General features: G+C 37.4%; 1 protein-coding gene and 1 long non-coding RNA gene across 6 annotated transcripts in view; both read right to left on the minus strand.

Annotated features, from left to right (window-relative positions):
* Nucleotides 1-5039: 5039 nt before the first annotated feature.
* LOC112973975 lies at nucleotides 5040-12767 on the minus strand. Of its 2 annotated transcripts, XR_003256121.1 has the most exons (3): nucleotides 10869-12767; nucleotides 5497-5565; nucleotides 5040-5241 (listed from the first exon to the last, which is right to left on the minus strand). It is a non-coding gene; the product is annotated as an uncharacterized LOC112973975 (long non-coding RNA). The 2 variants fall into 2 exon arrangements; XR_003256120.1 differs by lacking the exon at nucleotides 10869-12767 and having other exon boundaries at nucleotides 5497-7828.
* A 120-nt stretch (nucleotides 12768-12887) lies between these two features.
* Nucleotides 12888-19422, minus strand: part of RIMKLB (ribosomal modification protein rimK like family member B) — a 49418-nt gene continuing 42883 nt past the window's right edge. For 2 of the 4 annotated variants that reach the window (XM_026082452.1, XM_026082453.1), the window contains exon 7: nucleotides 12888-17812. In XM_026082452.1, coding sequence (XP_025938237.1) covers nucleotides 17349-17812 — 464 coding nt within the window. In that variant the 3' untranslated portion in view covers nucleotides 12888-17348. The remainder of the gene's footprint in view (nucleotides 17813-19422) is intronic. The other 2 variants (XR_003256119.1, XR_003256118.1) reach the window with 2 other exon arrangements.

Raw genomic sequence — 19422 nt, forward strand, 5'->3', positions numbered from 1 at the left:
TAGAGAACTCCCTAGAGTGCAGGTGACAAGAAAAGCCACATAGAGATTGCTCATCCAAGTAATCTGGTTAATCCAAGAAACATGTAGCATTTTTAATATCTGACTCTATGTCCCTGTTCTTAATTCAGAATACTTTCTATGGCCATCTTTTCTTTTATGTCAACTAGCAATAGATGGCTTGGAGAACATCTTCTGACAAGAAGGTAAAAGGAATCTCCCATCAAAGTAGTTTAGCTATTAACTCAAAGACCCTATCTGCATGGAGATATTTAGCAAGCATGCAGCAAAGAATGCAAGATTTGTTCCACCAAAGGGAGAGCTTGACTCTCTAACCTATTAATCAGGACATTCTTCTAAAAGTACTTGGAAAAAAAAAAAAGGGCCTTCACCACTGACACTGAGCAAGTATCTTCATCCTGGGCCATAGAGTCAGACCCCCTCTTATTTGCTCCCTCTCTTGCTCAGTGTCTTACATTTCTTCTGTCTATACATTTGTAGATTTAACAGAAAAACTTGAGTGTCTTCCCTACCCTATTTGCCTGTATCCTGATGGTGTAGGCATTCTTTGTATAAGACGCAAAGATGAAGGCTCTCAGCACTTTGAAAGGAGGTAGCACGACTTTCTCTACCACCAAGCAATTTTCAAATGAGAGGCTATGGCCACCACACTTAGTGCCAAATTTAGTGTTGTTGGGGTACATGAGGGACCCCGGCTTGCAAATATCATGCTCTAGTCCTATTAAGAAAGATACCAAGATGCTCAACACAAGATGCTTGAAAATCTCAGATGTTAGGTAGGATTTCTGCAGATTCCTCTGTTAGTTCTAAACTCTGGGATTCCATCTAAGTTACACCTATATTAAATGTGTCTTTTAGTGTTGAGGCCATAAGGGCTTAAAATTGCACTGAATTTAAAACTGCAGTAGTATTAGAAAAGGGGTTTTTTAAGCTTTTTACAGATTTTTTTTTTTTCCAGCTATGAATTTCCTCTTCTTCTGAGTAGAATACAATCACGGGAACAAAAGCAACAGCTTTTAAACTTACAGCTGCAAAGCAATTCCAGGAAGTAAGTATTGCATAAAAATCTATATATAGGGAATGTACAGAAAAATGCATTTTAAAACTCCTTGTGAGCAAATTAAAAAGAGACCTTATGTGGCATATCCAGGCTATATAATCTAACAATTTGACATGGGGACATCAATTATTGCTACCTACAAAGAAGAAATGACTGGAAGCTAAGACCATATGTCATGTAAACATACATGTGCTTAAACTACATTTATATTTCAGAAAGTCAGCAGTATTACTCACATGCAAATTTATATACCTCAGCAAGTGTCTAAATGACCCAAGGCCTTTGTTTGCCCCCCCCCCCCAAAAAAAAGGCAGTTTAGCAGTTTTACAAATTATCTGGTAAAACATCCTACTGCTAAGAGGGATTTAAAAATAAACAGCATTTACGATGCACTGCAACAAAAGTTTAGATGAATTTCATAAAGCTTCCATTTAACTTAGATCAGCTAATCATGCCAGTCAGCAATATGAATTTTCAAAAAGTATTATTTTATTGGTTGGAGAGATACCACGCTATTACTAAATATACCCTAGAGGAATAAAAGTAGGAGACAGAAATTTTTGTCATTTCACCTCTTCTAACTTCTCCCCCCCTCTAAAAATAAATTACTGTATGCATCATCCTCAGAAAAAATTAGGCTGGAACATCTTTCTAGTCCAATGCTCTGTTCAAAGCATGGCCAGCTTTATATCTAAATCAGGTCTCTCATGGCCCTATCCAGTTGAATCTCCCAAACCTCCCAAGGACTGAGATTCCACAGCCTCTTTAGGCATGTATTCCAATGCTGCACCACTATCATCGCGAAGACTTTCCTCCTATGTCCAGTTCAAATTTCCTGAGTTGTAGCTTTGGACTATAACCTCTTGTATCCCAACACACTGTCTTAACATAATCTAGAAACAAAAGTCCAACCAATACTTCTTGACACTTGGAAAATATAATTAACTATATCAATTCTACTTCTGTTGATAGTTTCACTGGAATATCTTTTTTAGTATTTCAAAAAAAATTTTTTTTTAATCTTAAAACCCCCAAAGGCACTAGAAATATTTTAGCACTTCAAATTTTTATTTAAAGACATTTTTAAAGTATGAATTTATTTTACTGGTTAGCACTATTTTTTTTTTGATTAATATTCTGTATTTGGTCACTAAAAAAGACAGTTTAAATGTTTCACTTGCAAATTACAAGGATGCCTGGCTTAAAAAAAAAAAAAAAAAAAGCGCAGTATTAACTACATACCAGCAGGGGGAAACAGAGCCTCAAAAAAAAAAAAAAATTCACTCTCTCTTTCAGATACTTGTTTACCCATCACATACATTGAAACTAACTGATTTACCCAGGGATAAATTTGACCCATTGAGATGCTACAATCTGTGTTGTCTGGTATGCTGTACTACCATGCATACTGACAGAAATAAATAAAAGTGATCTCTGATTTGGGTTGTGTTTGTTAATACATGACAAGGCATCTTAGGCTTGATTTTTTTTTCAGAGGTTTTAAATTTCCTATTCTACATGAAGTTAATGGATCCTCAGTACACTTGGCAAAATATGATCCAGAGCCAGCACAGTTAGAAGCAAATTCTGGAAGTTGGAAAGCACATCTTTCAGCTTGGAAAGTGATAGCTGACTGAGCGCAAGAGCCAGGGACTCACTAATTTGCCGACTCTCATTTACTGAGGCATGGCTATGAAACCAGACATACCTATTTTTTATTAACTTCTTTTAACATTTGTTTAACTTCTACTCCATTTTAGGCTGCGAAATACCAAAAGGAAGTGTGCATTAACAAAATGTGATCCCCCCTCCAAAAAAAAAAAAAAAAAAGCAAAAACAGCTTTTGGGGTAATTCACACAAATATCAAAAAATGATTGTCTATAATAGATACTGAATAAGAAATACTAATAAGCTACTACTGCGTGTGCGTCTGGCACAAGATATAAGGGCAGGCAACAGAACCAGGGATGAGAGCAAGTAGGGCTGACGGTTAGGAGTAGAAACAGTAGGCCTTTTCCAGTGAGAAAGTGGGCAGACGCATTTTGAAGAAACAAGGGCATTCTTGAACAGGAAGGTAGCAGGAGCAAATCCATGAAATTTAGGCAGTAGAACAGAGAAGACATTACTGAAAGAGGACGTTGCTGAATATTTGCAAGCTGAGGCAAAAAACAGAACTGAGCTACAGATAAAGATCTAGAACCATCTTAGTAAGAGGGTATATTTGAAACTATAAGAAATAAAAGGTTCTCATTCCATTTTTATTCCATTAAATATTAAGGAAAATGATAAAAAAAGCACATATGGAAGCATTAGCATATACATCAGCATACTCTTAATTACTGAACTATAACAGATAAAATGGCCACAAGTCTACACAGGCAACCATTTTAGCTGCTTATCATGCGCTATCAGAGGTGTGGTTTGTGGTACACATTTGCAACACAACTGACCACAAACTGCAGATACTGGAGGAAAGACATAGCTACAAACACAGTATCAATCACATTCCTAGTTTCCACTGACATGTAAATAACCAAAACAAGCCTACAGAAAGCAGAAATAAAAATATTAATACCACCACATGAAATCTTCTTTAGTAGCAGCTTTCACATTGTGATAGCTTTCAGAAAACAAGCTCCTGTAATATTTCCTACAATATTAGAGAATAGAGAACCTATTAGCCTAGAAGACATGCCCCACTGTTAGGGGTTCCATTTCAAATTTGAGCAACCAGAATTGTTTGCACTTTCCAGATGATGTCTCAACAGAACCCTTGTACAATAGCATTAAACACCCCTTTTTTTTGGATTGGAACACCTCTCCAGAAACACGTGAACATAAAATTATTTGCCTTTTTCATTCCTACCGTACATTGTTGGTTCAGTTATCATGTAAATGACAACTGTGTAAATTCTTACAAAGATAAAATAATTTCCTGACTCTTGCTAAACTCTTGGCCTAAAGAGTACCTTGAAACTAATTTATTCATCCATTTGCCTTCACTTCATGGGCACTTCCTGAACAAATTGTGTTATAATAATATTCCCTCAACTGTGCTAGTTTTCAGACAGGTGTGATGCAATCTAATCTAAAAATCTGGTCTTACATTTGGCTCTATTTTGTCCACTTCAATTTCAGCAAAGACGATTCAATCTTTGTTTTAAACTTTAATTTTGTCAAGCTTTATTATATATTATCACAGGTCTCTGATAGCCTGGTTTTCAAGGATACAAGGAAAGGATTTCAAGGACCCTGTACATTCCACCTTGTCAAGAATAAGAGGTGTTTACTGATAATTTATCAATTCAGTATCTTGCTTCTCTAATTTGTTTCACTTTTATAATACAAATTTCAAGTTGTCACATTATAAAACTAATCTCAGTAGATTTCTAACTCTTCATATATATAGTATTTTACTAACAACAAACAGAAGAGATACATTAAGTATGTGCAAGATTGATGCCCCATGGTTTTAAAGATTAGCTGTCTTCAGAAAAAATGTATTGTATTAATTGGCATGACCATGCCCGTAACTAGCCTTCCCACTATGACTCCAAAATCCAAATGCACATTATCTAATAGTTTAAAGAATCCCTGCTAGGTCAGAAGAGGAGTAGTTCTGTTCCTAGCAGTAAGCAAAGCTGCAAGCACACATACTACAAGCTACGTTACCACACTACGGTATACCATGCTTTACCTTTTAAAATTTTTGAAGGAAAGACTTGTGTTCTCCGTATCTTAGGTTAACTAATAACACGACTCTAATAAAACTGAAGGCCTGATAATGGGTTACCAAAGCATTTGGGAAAATTACTGATGCAAGTATAAAGCATTTTGGAATTCTTCAGAATGAAATTGCTGGAGAAAAAGGGATAGTAAGATGGAGACAATCCAGCAGGTTTTACTTTTCTGGCTTAGATGTATCAGAAGATAGCAAAAAGAACCTCACACTCACATGAATTAGAATTCACAATTCCTTTATTTGGTTCTCCATGTTAGCAAGACACTATTCATTATGACTGTTAACCCCAAGTCTGGACATCACCCCACTTCATATTGCTGCTGATCCATCCCTTCTTCCCTTCATTGTGAAGGGGGTATTATCAAGAGAGAAGTGTCCCCGTAAGAGGGAAGGGAAGATATCTTGCTGATGTAGAAAAACCTAGAGAAACAAACCATTGAAAAAAGTCAGTTTTTCTCCTAAAAAAAAAAAAAAAAAAAAAAAAAAAAACACCAAAAAAGCCACAACTCTGTAACTGGCATCTAACTGGCTTCCTTGATAGCTGTATTACAGATGCACCAAGGACTGAGCCATGGATACCAAACTCCTCTTCTGACTTTGGAAAAGGCCTTTCCAGGTCAAGGAGTGAGATGCAGTGAAGGTTGTATTCTAAAGGTGAAACTTAGTTCCTGTTACCTTTCCTGTGGGTAGAGGAGTTCAACCTCTGCAACTGTTGATCCAGCATCTTTCACAAGCATTACATTCCTGTGGAAATATTTCATGCGGAGGAAAATTTGTGTAAAAGTTTAGCAAACTCAAACTGCAACCTTTCTGCTTAGTTCTCTCATGGATAAGACTTCAGTATCTGCCACTTGGGAAGCAAACATTTCTGGCATTCAGGCATAGACAAACAATCCTATAACCACACATTATATTTGGGCTACTTCTCCCATACTCCACCCATCTCTACATCAGCGTAACTAAAACATGTGCTGTTTCTGTTGTCCTTGTGTTTGTTAGATAGATGGGGAAAATAAACATAAGCATCCTAAATTTCCTCCTGAATCTCCTAAAATATCATACAAGTGCATAATAAACAATACCACTGAACAGACAGAATCCATCAGAGAATGGTACTGACAGTGCTTTGCACAGTAGTAGTGAGGACAAGAAATTCCATGTACATGTCCTCGGACAAACCACACCTCTTGTGAACACCAGATATGAAATCTTTACAGCTGCACAAAGAGCGAACATGACATTCCCGTTCCCCACCACGATATAACCAAAACAGTCATCTTGACTCCTGGCCTTTCACTACACAGAGAAGACAGAGCTGAAGGTGTATACAGCTACTACTCAGGCTCTTCTCTCTGCTTCATGGCACCTTCCTGTTTTATCCACGTAATATTGTACACTTTACTTACCTCTTTTGCTCCTTCCTACACAAAATGTAAGTACTTCTCAACCCTAATAAACTAAGCACCAAGAGAGCTCAGTATCACTACTTCTACCAAAACAGGAAATTTGCAGAGAAAAACTGAGCAACTGGCAAAAGACCTAGCAACAGTTGGCTTACTGACCAATCTAATATGGGTTTTTCCTCCCTTGCTCACAAGAAATAACATTTTGCACTAGGGAGATCTTCCCAATAAATTCCGGAAATAATATATACCCCTGAAAGCTTATGAATCTGATAAATTATCATTTTCTGATTTTAATACTTTATTCAGAAAAATTCCAACCAAGTTTAATAACATTCCATTTCTGTTCTATTCCTATGTTAAAAGGATACCTCAATTATATTGCAATCCGTTCAAGACAAAATGTAGTCCTTATCTTATATAGCTGCATTATGGTAATCCATAGATTACTTACTAAAATATTGTACCTGCACTTGGGGACAAACACACAGCACTACAAGAGAAATAAAAGAAGTCCATTGTTGAGCAAAAGCAACCACACTTTTTACTGACAGCTATACAGTATACTAGTTGACAAAAGAGACTTCTGTTAGTACTGTATATATCACAATAAAAATATACAAACAAGCAAAATTTATGATGGATCACAACCATCTATCCTCATCTAGTCAAAGTTCAGGTTAGCACACCTGATAGCTGTCAGTTTGGCAACCCGAGCCTATTCCTCCTCTAAAACTGACTTCAGCCTTAGGAACCAGAGTTATTTTCACAGCCAATGTTCTTTTAATAACATACATATACAGAAGCACATCAAAGAGTTCTTAAAGCAAAAAGAAACAGCCACAACAAATGTAGTTCAATGTATGCAACACTTTCTAAGTCCTTTCTCAAACGTTTCTTCTTGTCCTTTTACTAAAAAAAAAAAAAAAGGACCCCAAAAGCCCTCTCCCTAGGAACATTAACCGGTGCCCAGTTGAGACCAGACTTTGGATGTAACTAGTCTTTTAGATCCTATGCACTTTGACTGCTTTCCCTTAACCAGTTTGCCTCCTATAGGAATGGACAGAGTGATGCATCTAACTCCCCAAATACATTCCTTTCCAAACCAAGAAAAAATCTATCACCAAGACAGATTAATATACACAATTGCAAACAGCAAATTGCCTCCAAATAAAAAGCAGAAAACACAGACATACAGAAATCCAGATAAGTCTTTTTATGAGCCCTTTCCCACCACAGCAGGTAGAGCTTAATGAGCTGACACACTAACATACAGACCCTGTATATTTTAATAACACCTACACTGCTTTGTTATATCACTTAAGAGCCTAAATTTGATCTGGTATGAGAAACCATCTTCTCTTCCTTATGGCAGATTCACATTTTACCTGAAGTTCTAGAAAGGAAGGGGAGAAGATGGAAACAAAATGGAACAAAAGGAGAATGAAGAAATATCTTGAAAATGTCTTGCTCAAGTGCAATGTAAATGCTACTTTTGTATCAGCTTAATTCATAATCTGCTTCTCCATCAGAGAGTGAGGAGTTGAAGCCCATCCCTCCTTCCATATACATACCCCTTGCCCTTACTTGGAAGTCTATTAAAAGGAAAGGAAAATATTCTGCCCACCTCTTCTGAAACTCTCTACCAGATCAGAGTTGCAGTAAACAGAATGCTTTGCTATGTCACATGTAGTAGAAAAGAAGTAACATTACGTATTGACAGTCACGTGCAAAAATGTGGAGGAACTGAGAGAGTACTCTAATCCCTGCTTGTCTTACTCTTGAAAAAATTTTCCTGAACAGTTGAAGAGTCACCTAAAATGGCTCCCTTGCTCATTAAAAACGCTTACAAACATTTCTATGCCTCTCCACCTTAGTATGACTTTCAAAAATTGCTGATAAGCAGAAGATTACAGATGGATCTGGGTAAACAGGCCGGCGTTTGGGGCCAGATAACCAACTCTTCTGCATAGTATTATTCATCTAAGCTAAGTACAGCAACATTTTAATCCACATAACCATCTATTCTTGTAGGCAAGTACTACAGTTAGTTTCCATATTCTCCTCTACCCCACTTCTATGCCAATATTCAGCTTTTTTCCTTGATATCTAGTCCCTGCAGGCCAGCATGACTAGCATATATTATGTACAGAAAGTCTGGTAAGATTTCCTCCATGCAGCAGAAAGCAGGAAATACTCAAGATCAGCAAGAGCTGTTTTACTGCCTCATCTCCGTCTCTGCTGACAGACTGACATATGCTTAGACTCCTTTGCTCCCACTACCACAAGCTGCTTTCTTTCTTTCACTTCACCACTGACTGCATTTAAAAACTTTCTATATGGGCCTCACTGCCCATGTAGTCTTTGTTCATCGCTCTATTTAACAGGACTCTTTTCAAGTCTCTCTCTGCCCAAAATATTTTTCAGTTCACACATTTGATCTCCTTTCACTTTGCAGTAACTCAGGCCAGGAATTTTCAGTCTGTGGTCCAGACATTACTTTTAAAGGCTGTATAAAGAGTAACTAAGAAAAGCAAACCAGTTTTCTGTAGTCCAAAATGGTATGTGGAGAAGATTTAGTGGTCTGAATATCAAAAACTCAAATTCAGCTTAGTTGTGATGTGTTAGTGTTCCTCCTGACTTTAATACGACTACACAGATAACTAAAAGAATTTGGAATTAATCAACTAATATTCAGCTGTAAAGTGAACTAGAAATGCTTTTATTAAAGTACAAAAGCCACTGTGTTGTTCCATATATTGGTATCTATTTGTAGTCACAATATATAACTTTTTCCCAATCCACACTGTCATATTTCTCTGCATTTTCAACCGATCCAGATTCAAACCCGCCATGCCAGACTGTTCATCACTGATTCCATATCCTGTTGTTCTCTCCCACTTTCCTCTCTTTTCAGAAAGATAAACTGTTCTAATGTCAGCATTTTAATCTCTAGAAGGAAGAGACTGACTCAAAATGGAGGTATCATTATTATGGAATATTCTAATCACTAGTGCAACACTTAATTCTATGTCCAGATAACTGACATGGTGGTTGAAATTACTGGCTGTTAACCATAAGTCAGAAACACTATATACTCTGCATATGCCACTTTTTCCCATTTTCAAACACAATTCTGATTGTTGGTGCTTTGAACATTTTTTCAATCTTAAGATATATGAGACCTCTATAAAGAATACTGTCCACTACTGTAATTGTATTTCTAAGGCAACTATCACTTAATCTATGTGGTCCTCTATAAATATTCTAACACAGTAATTAGCACCTGCATAAAAATCACACGGAGGAAGAAAATGGATCTGCTTTTTTGCTTTTCCCAGTTTAGAGCTTTTACTTAATATGACCAAATTTGGGACTGACTGCATTGAGGTTGCCTGCAGACATTTTGCATTTTTCCTTTGTATCTGTACTAATTTTCTCTCCCCCTTTTTTAATAAAAATGCTATAATATTCTAATAACTTTGTTTCTATGTAATGTTTTGTAATGACACTTAATCATCTCAAATAATTAAAAGAGTTCTTAAATCCTTTACATTATGTTATAATGGGCTAACGACTGGTACCAACTTAGAAAGCAATTTATCTTCTGCACTTAGCAGTCACTGAAAAGACTGGTTAAATGAACATGTCCTAAATCAAAAAGTAGCCAGGATTCAGAGATGGAGAGGGAAAGCCTCAAAGAGATTTTTTAAATACAGGAAAAAATTTTAATCACACCAGAATTTAAAAAAAAACGCCCTGACTCATTTACATAAATGTGCACTCTATTGGACAAAAATAGAACGGTTCATGATATGATGGAGTCTTATGCCAAGCCTATTCATTTGCTACAGGTGGATCCCTGCTGTTCAAGTGACCATCAGGTACCATGTGAAAATTCTGATTTCTTAAAGTGCCACTAGAGCATAAAACTGACTGCTTACTACATGCATTTGTAAACTATGCTCTATGCACAAAAAGAATGAATGTTGACAATACTAGGATAATTCACATTCAAAGACTTTAGATGCAAAGGAAACTACATTTGAGATAAAACATTAAATTAATATAAGTATACATCCATGTCATGTCAGTTGTTACCAAGTAATATTGTGGTAAATTACTCAAGAACATTCCAAATGAGATCTGTGTGCAAGAGAAATACATATGAGAACAGCCCCAAAAGTTGTACAATAAGATAAAAAAGCAGAAGACAGCCTCTCAGCCCACAGACTTGACCACTGGCTGGAAATAAGGACATTTAAATTTCATTTCAAGCATAGAGAAAGACAGCCTAGGCAGACTGCATAATCCTCCTCATTTATTCCTTGGTTTTTATAAGAGGTTAAAACAAACATGTGACAAATAGCATAACTAGGACTAATCTTCCTGTGGTGCAGAGAGATGGATAGACAAGATGAATTCCTTCCAGCCTTTCCTACTTTCCACTAGTCTAAGATCTGGTAATTTTAGAGTAGTTTCTAAGGCATACTGTGCCTTATGGAGGCAGTGGGGAAACTGGAATGTTCCAACAAAGATCGAAATTGGGACATAAGGTAACCAGACACTAAATCATATAGATCAATGTGTCTACTGTATTACAGCTAGCCTTTTGATGGTCAGAATTCAGTAAATTAGACTCACCATTCAAAGGTACAGTTCAGGGACTCTGCCTCTCTCCTCCGTCCCCCTTACTTCAGTTACCATTTTGCAATCCATTTCTCCCCGTACTGTAGGTTTCTCAGGTCACAGCCACATGAGTTTCTTCTGCTACTGCTGCCACCTACCAGATTTATTATTCTGTTGCAGCAGAAGGGCATATAGAAGAAGTTCTTGCTCAGCACTCACATGATCATCATCCTTTGTCTAAGATGTTATGGCTTATTCAAGTTGTACATTTCCCCACACATTATGCAAAGCACTGGACACAATCAAGATCAATACCCAGCTTTAAAAGCCATTCCAGGAAAGAAGAAGGAGCATGATCTGTAAAGCCATCTTTCAACTAATATTAAAGAAGATTAAGACAGTAACTTCCACAGACTGCAGTAAATTTTGATCTACTTTCCCCACCAAAGCTTGCCCGCAGACACTGCAGAGCACTAGTATTTTCTACCTTCAAGAAAATTTTGAGGTAATACACATGAAATCAGATATGAGATGCAAAACTGTGAGCCAGCATGAATCTGTTCAACGTATCCAAGGAAAAGAAATTCCTTTTTCAGACATTATTACAAACCCACAAATCTCTCCCCCAAAAAGACACCCAACCACATGCCTGAAAGTGTTACACCCGTGTCCTATAACAGCTGATGCACAAATATATACAGAAATAAAGGTATAGGCCTGCCCAGTGCTGAGACGCAAGTAGTGGGTGTGTCTGAAAGGCAAAAGCATTGGAAAATAAGTTTAACAGGTCTGTAAAATTATCTTGCAAGTAAAATTAAAGACACAAATTATACACTCAATTATACTAATGAAATTTGATATCACTCCACTGACTTTCATAGAGTGATTCCACGTTTATCTCAGTGTAATTGAGAGCAAAATTTGGCTCTAAAAATTATTCCCTTACACCCTAATTTGAAGTTGCACTTTATGGCATTGCTGGCAAATTTGCTGCATTCCAGGAAAATAGAGATTACAAACAGGAAAAGTATTTTATGATGATCTAGAAGAGTTAATGTACACAGAAAAAATCTGAAGCTAGTGCTAATTCTTTATAGGTGTACTGGGAAATAAAATACAGCAAAACTTGAAAGTCTGTCTGAAGTTTCATATTCTTCCTGTTTTGAATGATATACCAATTGTCTGATATTTATCTCTGTCTGCCTCAGATTGTGTGTAAAATACAGCTTCTCCTCCTTAAAGGAAGTAGAAGATGTAAGTTCCCAATATCTTTAAAATGGTTTGAGATCAAGGGAGGGAGGTACTAGAGAAGGACAAAGTATGTAAGTACTTAGATACTGCAGTGAGGGCAACATAAAATGCCCCCCTAAAAGATGCAATCAGCCCCACAGCTGTTTTCTTTAGCACAGATATTCTCCCATCTGTCCTTTTTACAGGATCTTGTTCTATCAAATTTTATTAGATTTAATTTAACCTTGGTGCTAGTTTTTCATACTTGCCAACTCCTAATTGATGCAGTTAAATTTTATGCTCACTTTCAACTGGAAAGTATCAGATCTTCTTTCAAAAACCTAAGCTAAAATAGCTCATTGGAAGGAAAACTAATTTAAAAATTATAACAAAGAGATGGAATTAATGTATTAGAAAACCACCCCTTATGTATCTACATCAGGTGGCTTTTGATCTACTCTCACTGTTGTTTCACCTGAGCACAGTAAAGGACAATGACAGATTTCTTAAAGGTCAACATCTAAAAAGATGGGAAATAAAGAAGAAAAGTAGGATTTTTTTCTAAACACCACTGTTAAAGAAATCACTTGAGAAGTTTCACCAGAATGAACCGATAGGGAAAATGGGAAGAAAGGAAAGCAGACAAGTTAGCAAACTTATGAAGGTTACAACAAAATCAGAAAAGAGTCAATTTACCTGACAACAGGTCGGTTTTGGATGTCACCAAACTGCTGCGTTTACCATTTTACCCGCTTGCATTATTGGGGGGAAAAGTTTAGGAAGGAATATTCTCAAGGACTTTTCATAAGTTCTCACTCTCGCCATCAGAAAGGGGAGAAGGGAAGGTTTTCTCTGGATTGTTTGACTTTTTTGGCTCCTGAAAAGTTTTGCAAAGAACAGTGAGAAAGTGTGAACTGTTAGAACACATTTCTGTAAAAAAAAGGGAGAGAAGTCACACAAAATAGAGCAGTAACAATACCCACCCGAAATCCGCACATCAAATTTGTGACATCAGTTTAAACAAATAAACAAAACAAAACTTTTCAACTCAAAGTGGAAATATGAGAGGCTTGGAAATTTCCAACAGCAGGCCAAGATCCTCCATCAGAGTGCTCCAAAAGTCACCCTCAAAGGTTAAGAGAGACTTAAAGAAATAAAACAAAGGAAAAGGCAGCAAATATCTGGTTATAAACCCTGCAGTGTTACAGTTTAAAACAATTCCTAGAACAGTGAAAAAAATCAAAAATGAAAAAAAAAAAAAAAACAGTAGCAACAGAGGTTACCTGTCCGAGCACCTACAATTCCATAGAGAGAACAGGAGTGGGTCGTTTGTCTCACACCAGCCATATAGCCCATAAACCTTCTCAAAAAGAGCGAGCCATGAGAAAGATATTGCACATGCAATTTGCTTTCACAAAGTCTCTCTAAGCCCTTAAGGTCCCTTACATATTTAACTGACAGGTTTTTTGCAATTAGGGGGAGAAACGATTTAGCAAACGTCACTATTTCATCTGTAGGATTTTGAAGTCCAGTACAATATCTGAAGAAGCGTCTCCTTTGTGTCTGACATACAGAGAAGTTCCAGAGGTTATTTCCTGAAAGATAGCATGTGAATTGAAGAAAACCCTCCAAGAGCAACCATTAGCTCAGGACAAAAATATTACGGTCCACATATGCATCAAGCATTGGCCTTCCACTGTGTTATGGACGAGGTGTTGCAGCATTCCAAGAAGAGATTTTATAAAACACATTAAAGTATTAAATACAGAGCTTAAGATACAATGTATACATTGACACAGTAAAACATAAATTATAAACATGTTAAGTTAAACAAAAGAGAATCTCCACTGTTACAAACACCAATACTCCACAGGATTTAGTTTAAGAAACTTATTTTTGCAAACAAGAGTTTCTAAATGGCTCTCGAATATTAAAAAATACAAAAATAGTTTTATCACCATCAGCTGTATTAACACTATTTTAATCCAGTGTTATGCTGACTACTTTTTCAACATAAGCTTCCAAATCCAAATATGCAGTTAGTGTAACTGTATGAAAGTTTAGCATGTGTTTTTCAGCATATGGAACTAAAGGAAATACAGCATATAAAGCTGATGTCTGAAAATTTCACATTCAGTGGGAAACATTTCCTGGTTACCACACACTTTTTTGTGTGTTTTGTGTTTTTTTAAGTAAAAACAAGAAACCTTCCCCCCAACACAACCTCTACATATCTCACTATTTCAGGAGCAATGAATAAGTACGGAGTAAATATATCAGACAAGTGTGTCCATTTGTATCAATGAATCCTCAAGTAAGGTTTTCCTAAGCAGTATTAACACCTAATATCCAAACGCACGTATGCAATGTTTCAAATCCTTTCTCTTCCCCCCTGACCACTACACATACCCTTCTTCAAACTAGCAAAGGAAGCACCATCCACACAGGAGCATCTGAACACAAGGGAGCCAAACTCTTAAGTCCTTCAATCCACTGTTCACCTTTTAAAACAGTCCATGTGTATGTATTATTTGGCAAATATTAGTATCCTGACATGTAAGCAGGACATTCTGAAAGGGTGATAGAATTTTAAAGTTCCTGCCTGCAACAGCACTTCTCCACAAAATAATAAGGGGACTCAAAGAACAGTCCAGAATGTTCAGTTACCAGCTCTTTCCTCTAAAAGATATTTCCTGTGATAGAAATAGATTTTCCACTGTACTAACTAGCATATGTTTACTCCCTGCTGTTAATCCACGTGTGCTCAGTGTGTGCTACAGCTGAAAAGAGAAGGATCAACTTTATCAGGCTCTCAAGTAGAGGCAACTACCAGTTAAAAAAAAGGGGGGGGAGGGGGAGAAGAGCCTCTGAAAAGACAGCTTACTGCTCAATGACTAGAAAATTAGGTTGCTTTCATATTGTGTGTATTTGCAATTCTTCATGCAAGTTCGAGACCTTTGTAATTTTCTGCATGCACTTGGAAGGCTCAGGAGTAAAGCATTTGAAAATACTGACTGCTGAAGCTCCTTTGGTTGCTGGACCAGTTGGTCCGCTTCACCTGCTTAACACCAACAGTCAACCTTTCACTTGATTTTAATAATAATATTTAATTCTACAAAAAAAGTCATTTTATTACATTCCTTTTAAAATAAAAAACCAAACTGTACAAAGAAGCATGATCAAACCTCCATGAAAGCAGGTTAATACTGTTCTGTTTATTGCCTCTTGAAGACTCTCTGCATAGTGTCCATGAATTGTGTTTAAGGTCCAAGTGAAGGTAAAACAGCAGAGCAGCAGAGAGGTGAGGAGGGGCCACAGAGGTGGGCAGTGCCTCAGAGGGTACATGGGACATGCTCCATTAAAGTATCCAGATAACAGCAGCATTGCACACAGACAACCCCCCTCCAAACAAACCCTATTTTCACAAGATTATTTTTCAGCTGTAGACATTTTTGTTTTCTTAAAAAAGAGACATATATATATATATATATATATATATATATAGTTCCAGGATTTATGAACCCAAAATATGGGAAAAGAATGAGAAGAGGTGAAGAGGAAGAGGAGGGGGAAGACAGCAACTTAAAAATGAACTCGGTATCTCTGTTTTGGTTTTCTGTTTTCCAAAACAGATCAAGCTAACGAGAAAATGCACAGCCAGAAGGACTGAAGAGAATCAGGCAGGCTGGAAAAAAAAATTAGAAGCTAAACAGCAAAAAACCAAAAAGAAATAAAGCAGAGCAAACACACACACAAGAACACACACAAGTGTGTGCACACACACCACACACACATAAGGGTCCAGAATCAATTTGCTAATTGCTTGTGGACCTAGGTTATAGATATATATTTTTTTTTTATTCTGGCTGACCTTTTTTTTTCTTTTTTAATCTGCTGCATGTTTCTCAAAGCTAAGAATTGAGTATTTCTCCCCTGGATATACTCTTTGGATTTCCGTCAACATCAGCTTTTAAATATTTTCAGTGGGGAAAACATAAGCCTAGCAATACTGGCATTGCATGAACTGCAGTTTTATCCTAAAGTACGTCCAGATGTCTAATCACTTTCAACCAACTTTTTCTTCCTCCACACCCTACCACATTACCCTCCCAAAAAAAAAAAAAAAAAAAAAAAAAAAAAAAGTACAGGCTTTAAGTCAGTGTTTTGTTACCAAATAGTCTGCAGTGTTTTCACTTTGGCCACTGTTAAAGATGCAGGCATAGAGAAGGGAGTGTTGGACCAGCATGTATTAAAAAAAAAGGAACATTAACATAGCAGATCTCTCTCAAAATGACTAAAACACTAACAAATACAAGTCAATGCACGTTTGTTTTAAACTAGTGTAATTCTTTTTCACATTGGATTACACATTATTTTGTACACCAAACATTACAGTGCTGTTTATCTCCTCCAATCATGCAAAAAATAGTCAAAACGTGCCACTTCCAGCACAAATAGAATACGACCAATTCCCCTACATAACTTTCAAAGTCAGGATTTGAGATGAGAAAAACACAAATATTAAAAATCCTCCTTCAAAAGCCTTATAAACAAAATATGGACACAAAGCTGCCAATTGATACAAAGATTGCAGAAGTTACAAACTGTACTGAAAGCTGAAGTTCAGTGAGCTGACACTTCTCTCTGTCTCATCATTTAAAGGGCCATATCCCACAAAGTCAAAAAGGGATGACTTTTAAGAGGATGCTGAACTTACACCTCCCGCTTACTACAGTGAGAAAAGTAGGTGTCCAGGAACTTTGAAATATCTGATATTAAACACTTTCAACTCTCATTGAAATTAGAGGCACTCAGCAACTTACAGGATCAAGCCTTACAGAGACAGAGGCTTAACTAAGTGCATTAATTCACAGAATTTTCTAGAGAGCTGCCAGACAGCTTTCTAAAAATCTTAAGCGTGAATCATGCTTCGATGCTTTCCTGTGAATGCACATGCACTGCAATACATTTGAGGACCAAAGCAGCATCCAAATAAAATTCCCATTCAGGCTGTGAACTGAGCATCTTCAATAAAAAAAAACTGATGCTGAAGAATTAAAACAATTTTATGCAAGACAAAAAAGTAGGGGCAATCGCAGAATATGTGCCTTTTAATCTTGCTCCCTTGATTGAACCCCCCCTTCCTCATTTCTCTGAGCTCCTCTGATAAACAGCATTGCAAGTTGGTTAAAAAATAAAAATTAAAAAAATTTAAAAAAAGATTTACAAGAGAGAGTTTTGGTGGTCATGTATTTACATGTGGCATCACTCCACAAGAAGTTTGATCTCATTGGCTAATAGCTGGTTCATGTTGAATAGAGCCCCCGGGAGCTTGGTGAGCAACTCTCTCTCCGTGGTCTCAGGGTCGCTGTCGACAGAGCTGGAGCTAGCACTCATATTGTCGACAGCGGCACTAGCTGGAGGGCCCAGCTCCGGCTCGCTAGTCTCGCTTGCCGTGGACACCACAGAGAGCAAGGACATGCGCCGCGTCAAGCGACCGGGGGTAAGGAGAGAAGCAGCATAGTCTGCTATGATACCAGCTACATCTAGATTACAAGCCTTGTCAAAGGCAATGAAACCTACATTTGCATTGGCCTCGCAGACGTAGAATGAACCGTCGTCCTTCATCAGTAGGTCAATGCCGCACACGTCCATCCCCAAGATGTTTGACACCTGGACTGCCAATTGCTTGCCTTGTTCACTCAGTGAGCACATCATACCTACACCACCTGGAAAAAGTGAAAAAAACTCAGTCTATGATCTGGTCACAGGTAACCTCCTTCTTGACAGGCCGGTGCTTTTTGGTTGGGAAGCTCCAAAGGAATCCAGAGACCTGCAAACATACTGCTGATGACTCAGATATGGACTGACACAGACTACCAATGATCTTAAAGATCCAGCAGGATTTCAAAAGATTCTGACCTGCTGAAGGCACTCATTTTATGATGACTTTATGACCTGTTTAAAAAATGGTGTGTGATGACATTTTAGCCAAGAAAGAAGGACATCATTATACATTATGAACTTGGGATATTAAAAAGATGACCTAACAAATCATAAGAGACAAAAATTTTTTCCTTCTTACTTTAGGACAGTGGTGTGAAATGATTTTAACTCCCCTATCATTCTGTAAAGTGTACTTGTTTGCCTTTTTAGGCTCAGTCTCCTGTCACAGAAAACTAACGATGTAAATGGCATAAAAGGCAAGAAAAATGAACAATAAAGGTTGACATAAAATTGCCCTTGTTTCTTCATGTAAGGTAGAGGCTTTGAATACGTATTTCTAAGTTCTCAAAGAAACCTTCCAGCAAAATTAAACAGAATGTTCCTGATAAGACTGCAGCTCTGGCAGATGTAATTTTAGGGGGCAAGGGGGGGGGTAAGACATTACCATCTTCTCATGTACCTCACACCTTGCTGTCAGAGGTTACTGTCTCTACAGCAAGAACACTGGAAAACTTGTGTCTGTACCTCAGCTGCTCCAGTTCACAGTCCATCATCTAAGTAGTAACCTACCCAGACTTCATCTGTTACAATATCAAAGTTAAAAAAAAAAAAAACATTTAGCAGAGAAATCTTTCAGAATACATTTACTCAAAATAAAGAAAGGAATAACAAAAATCTCTCAGGCATTTTGACTAACCAAAATTGTACTACACATGAACACATTTTATCCCATACCTGCTCATGTCTAGCATAGCTTCAGTTAAATTACCAGCCAGGCAAGCCCAACCTTCCTTCCCTCCTCCTGCCCTCAGAAAACCCTCTCTCCTACACTCAAAGCTATGCAGAAACTCAGTTCTGAGCATACTACAATCTATGCAGTAACTTCCTCTTCCTCCCAGACATGGTCTTGGAGAAAAAAGTTGCAGGGAGGAGCCAGAGAGATTGAAGCCAGCACAGCAGCTGCAATCCAAGAAAGGACTCTTATTTAAGACAGATCGCCTTCAACTGTTTTCTCTCTTAACATTATCATCCACCAAGTGGCTCTCTCCTTCACCTCCCCAGTCTCTTTTTCTGTCTTCTTTTTTTTAAACAGGATTAAACCAACAATAACATGGCATTGGCATGACATTGCCACTATCACATCATTTGCTCCATTTGCATGTTCTTACAGCTTTCCCCTCCCTTTTGTCTGTCCTATAAATCTGCCCACTTTGGGGCAGAGATTACTTCTCATTCCATGTTTACACAATACCCCTCTCACTTAAGCCTAACTCTTGTTTTTTTCTCTGCAAACCTCCTACTGTAAGCACAATAAATAAAAAATAAATCTTGCAGCTTATTTCAGTTGGGTTTGTCAATTCAGTCCCGCTGCGTTCACAAGTTCTGATCAAAA

The sequence above is a fragment of the Apteryx rowi genome, unplaced genomic scaffold (genome assembly GCF_003343035.1).
Source record: "Apteryx rowi isolate R43461 unplaced genomic scaffold, aptRow1 scaffold_578, whole genome shotgun sequence".
NCBI lineage: Eukaryota > Metazoa > Chordata > Aves > Apterygiformes > Apterygidae > Apteryx > Apteryx rowi.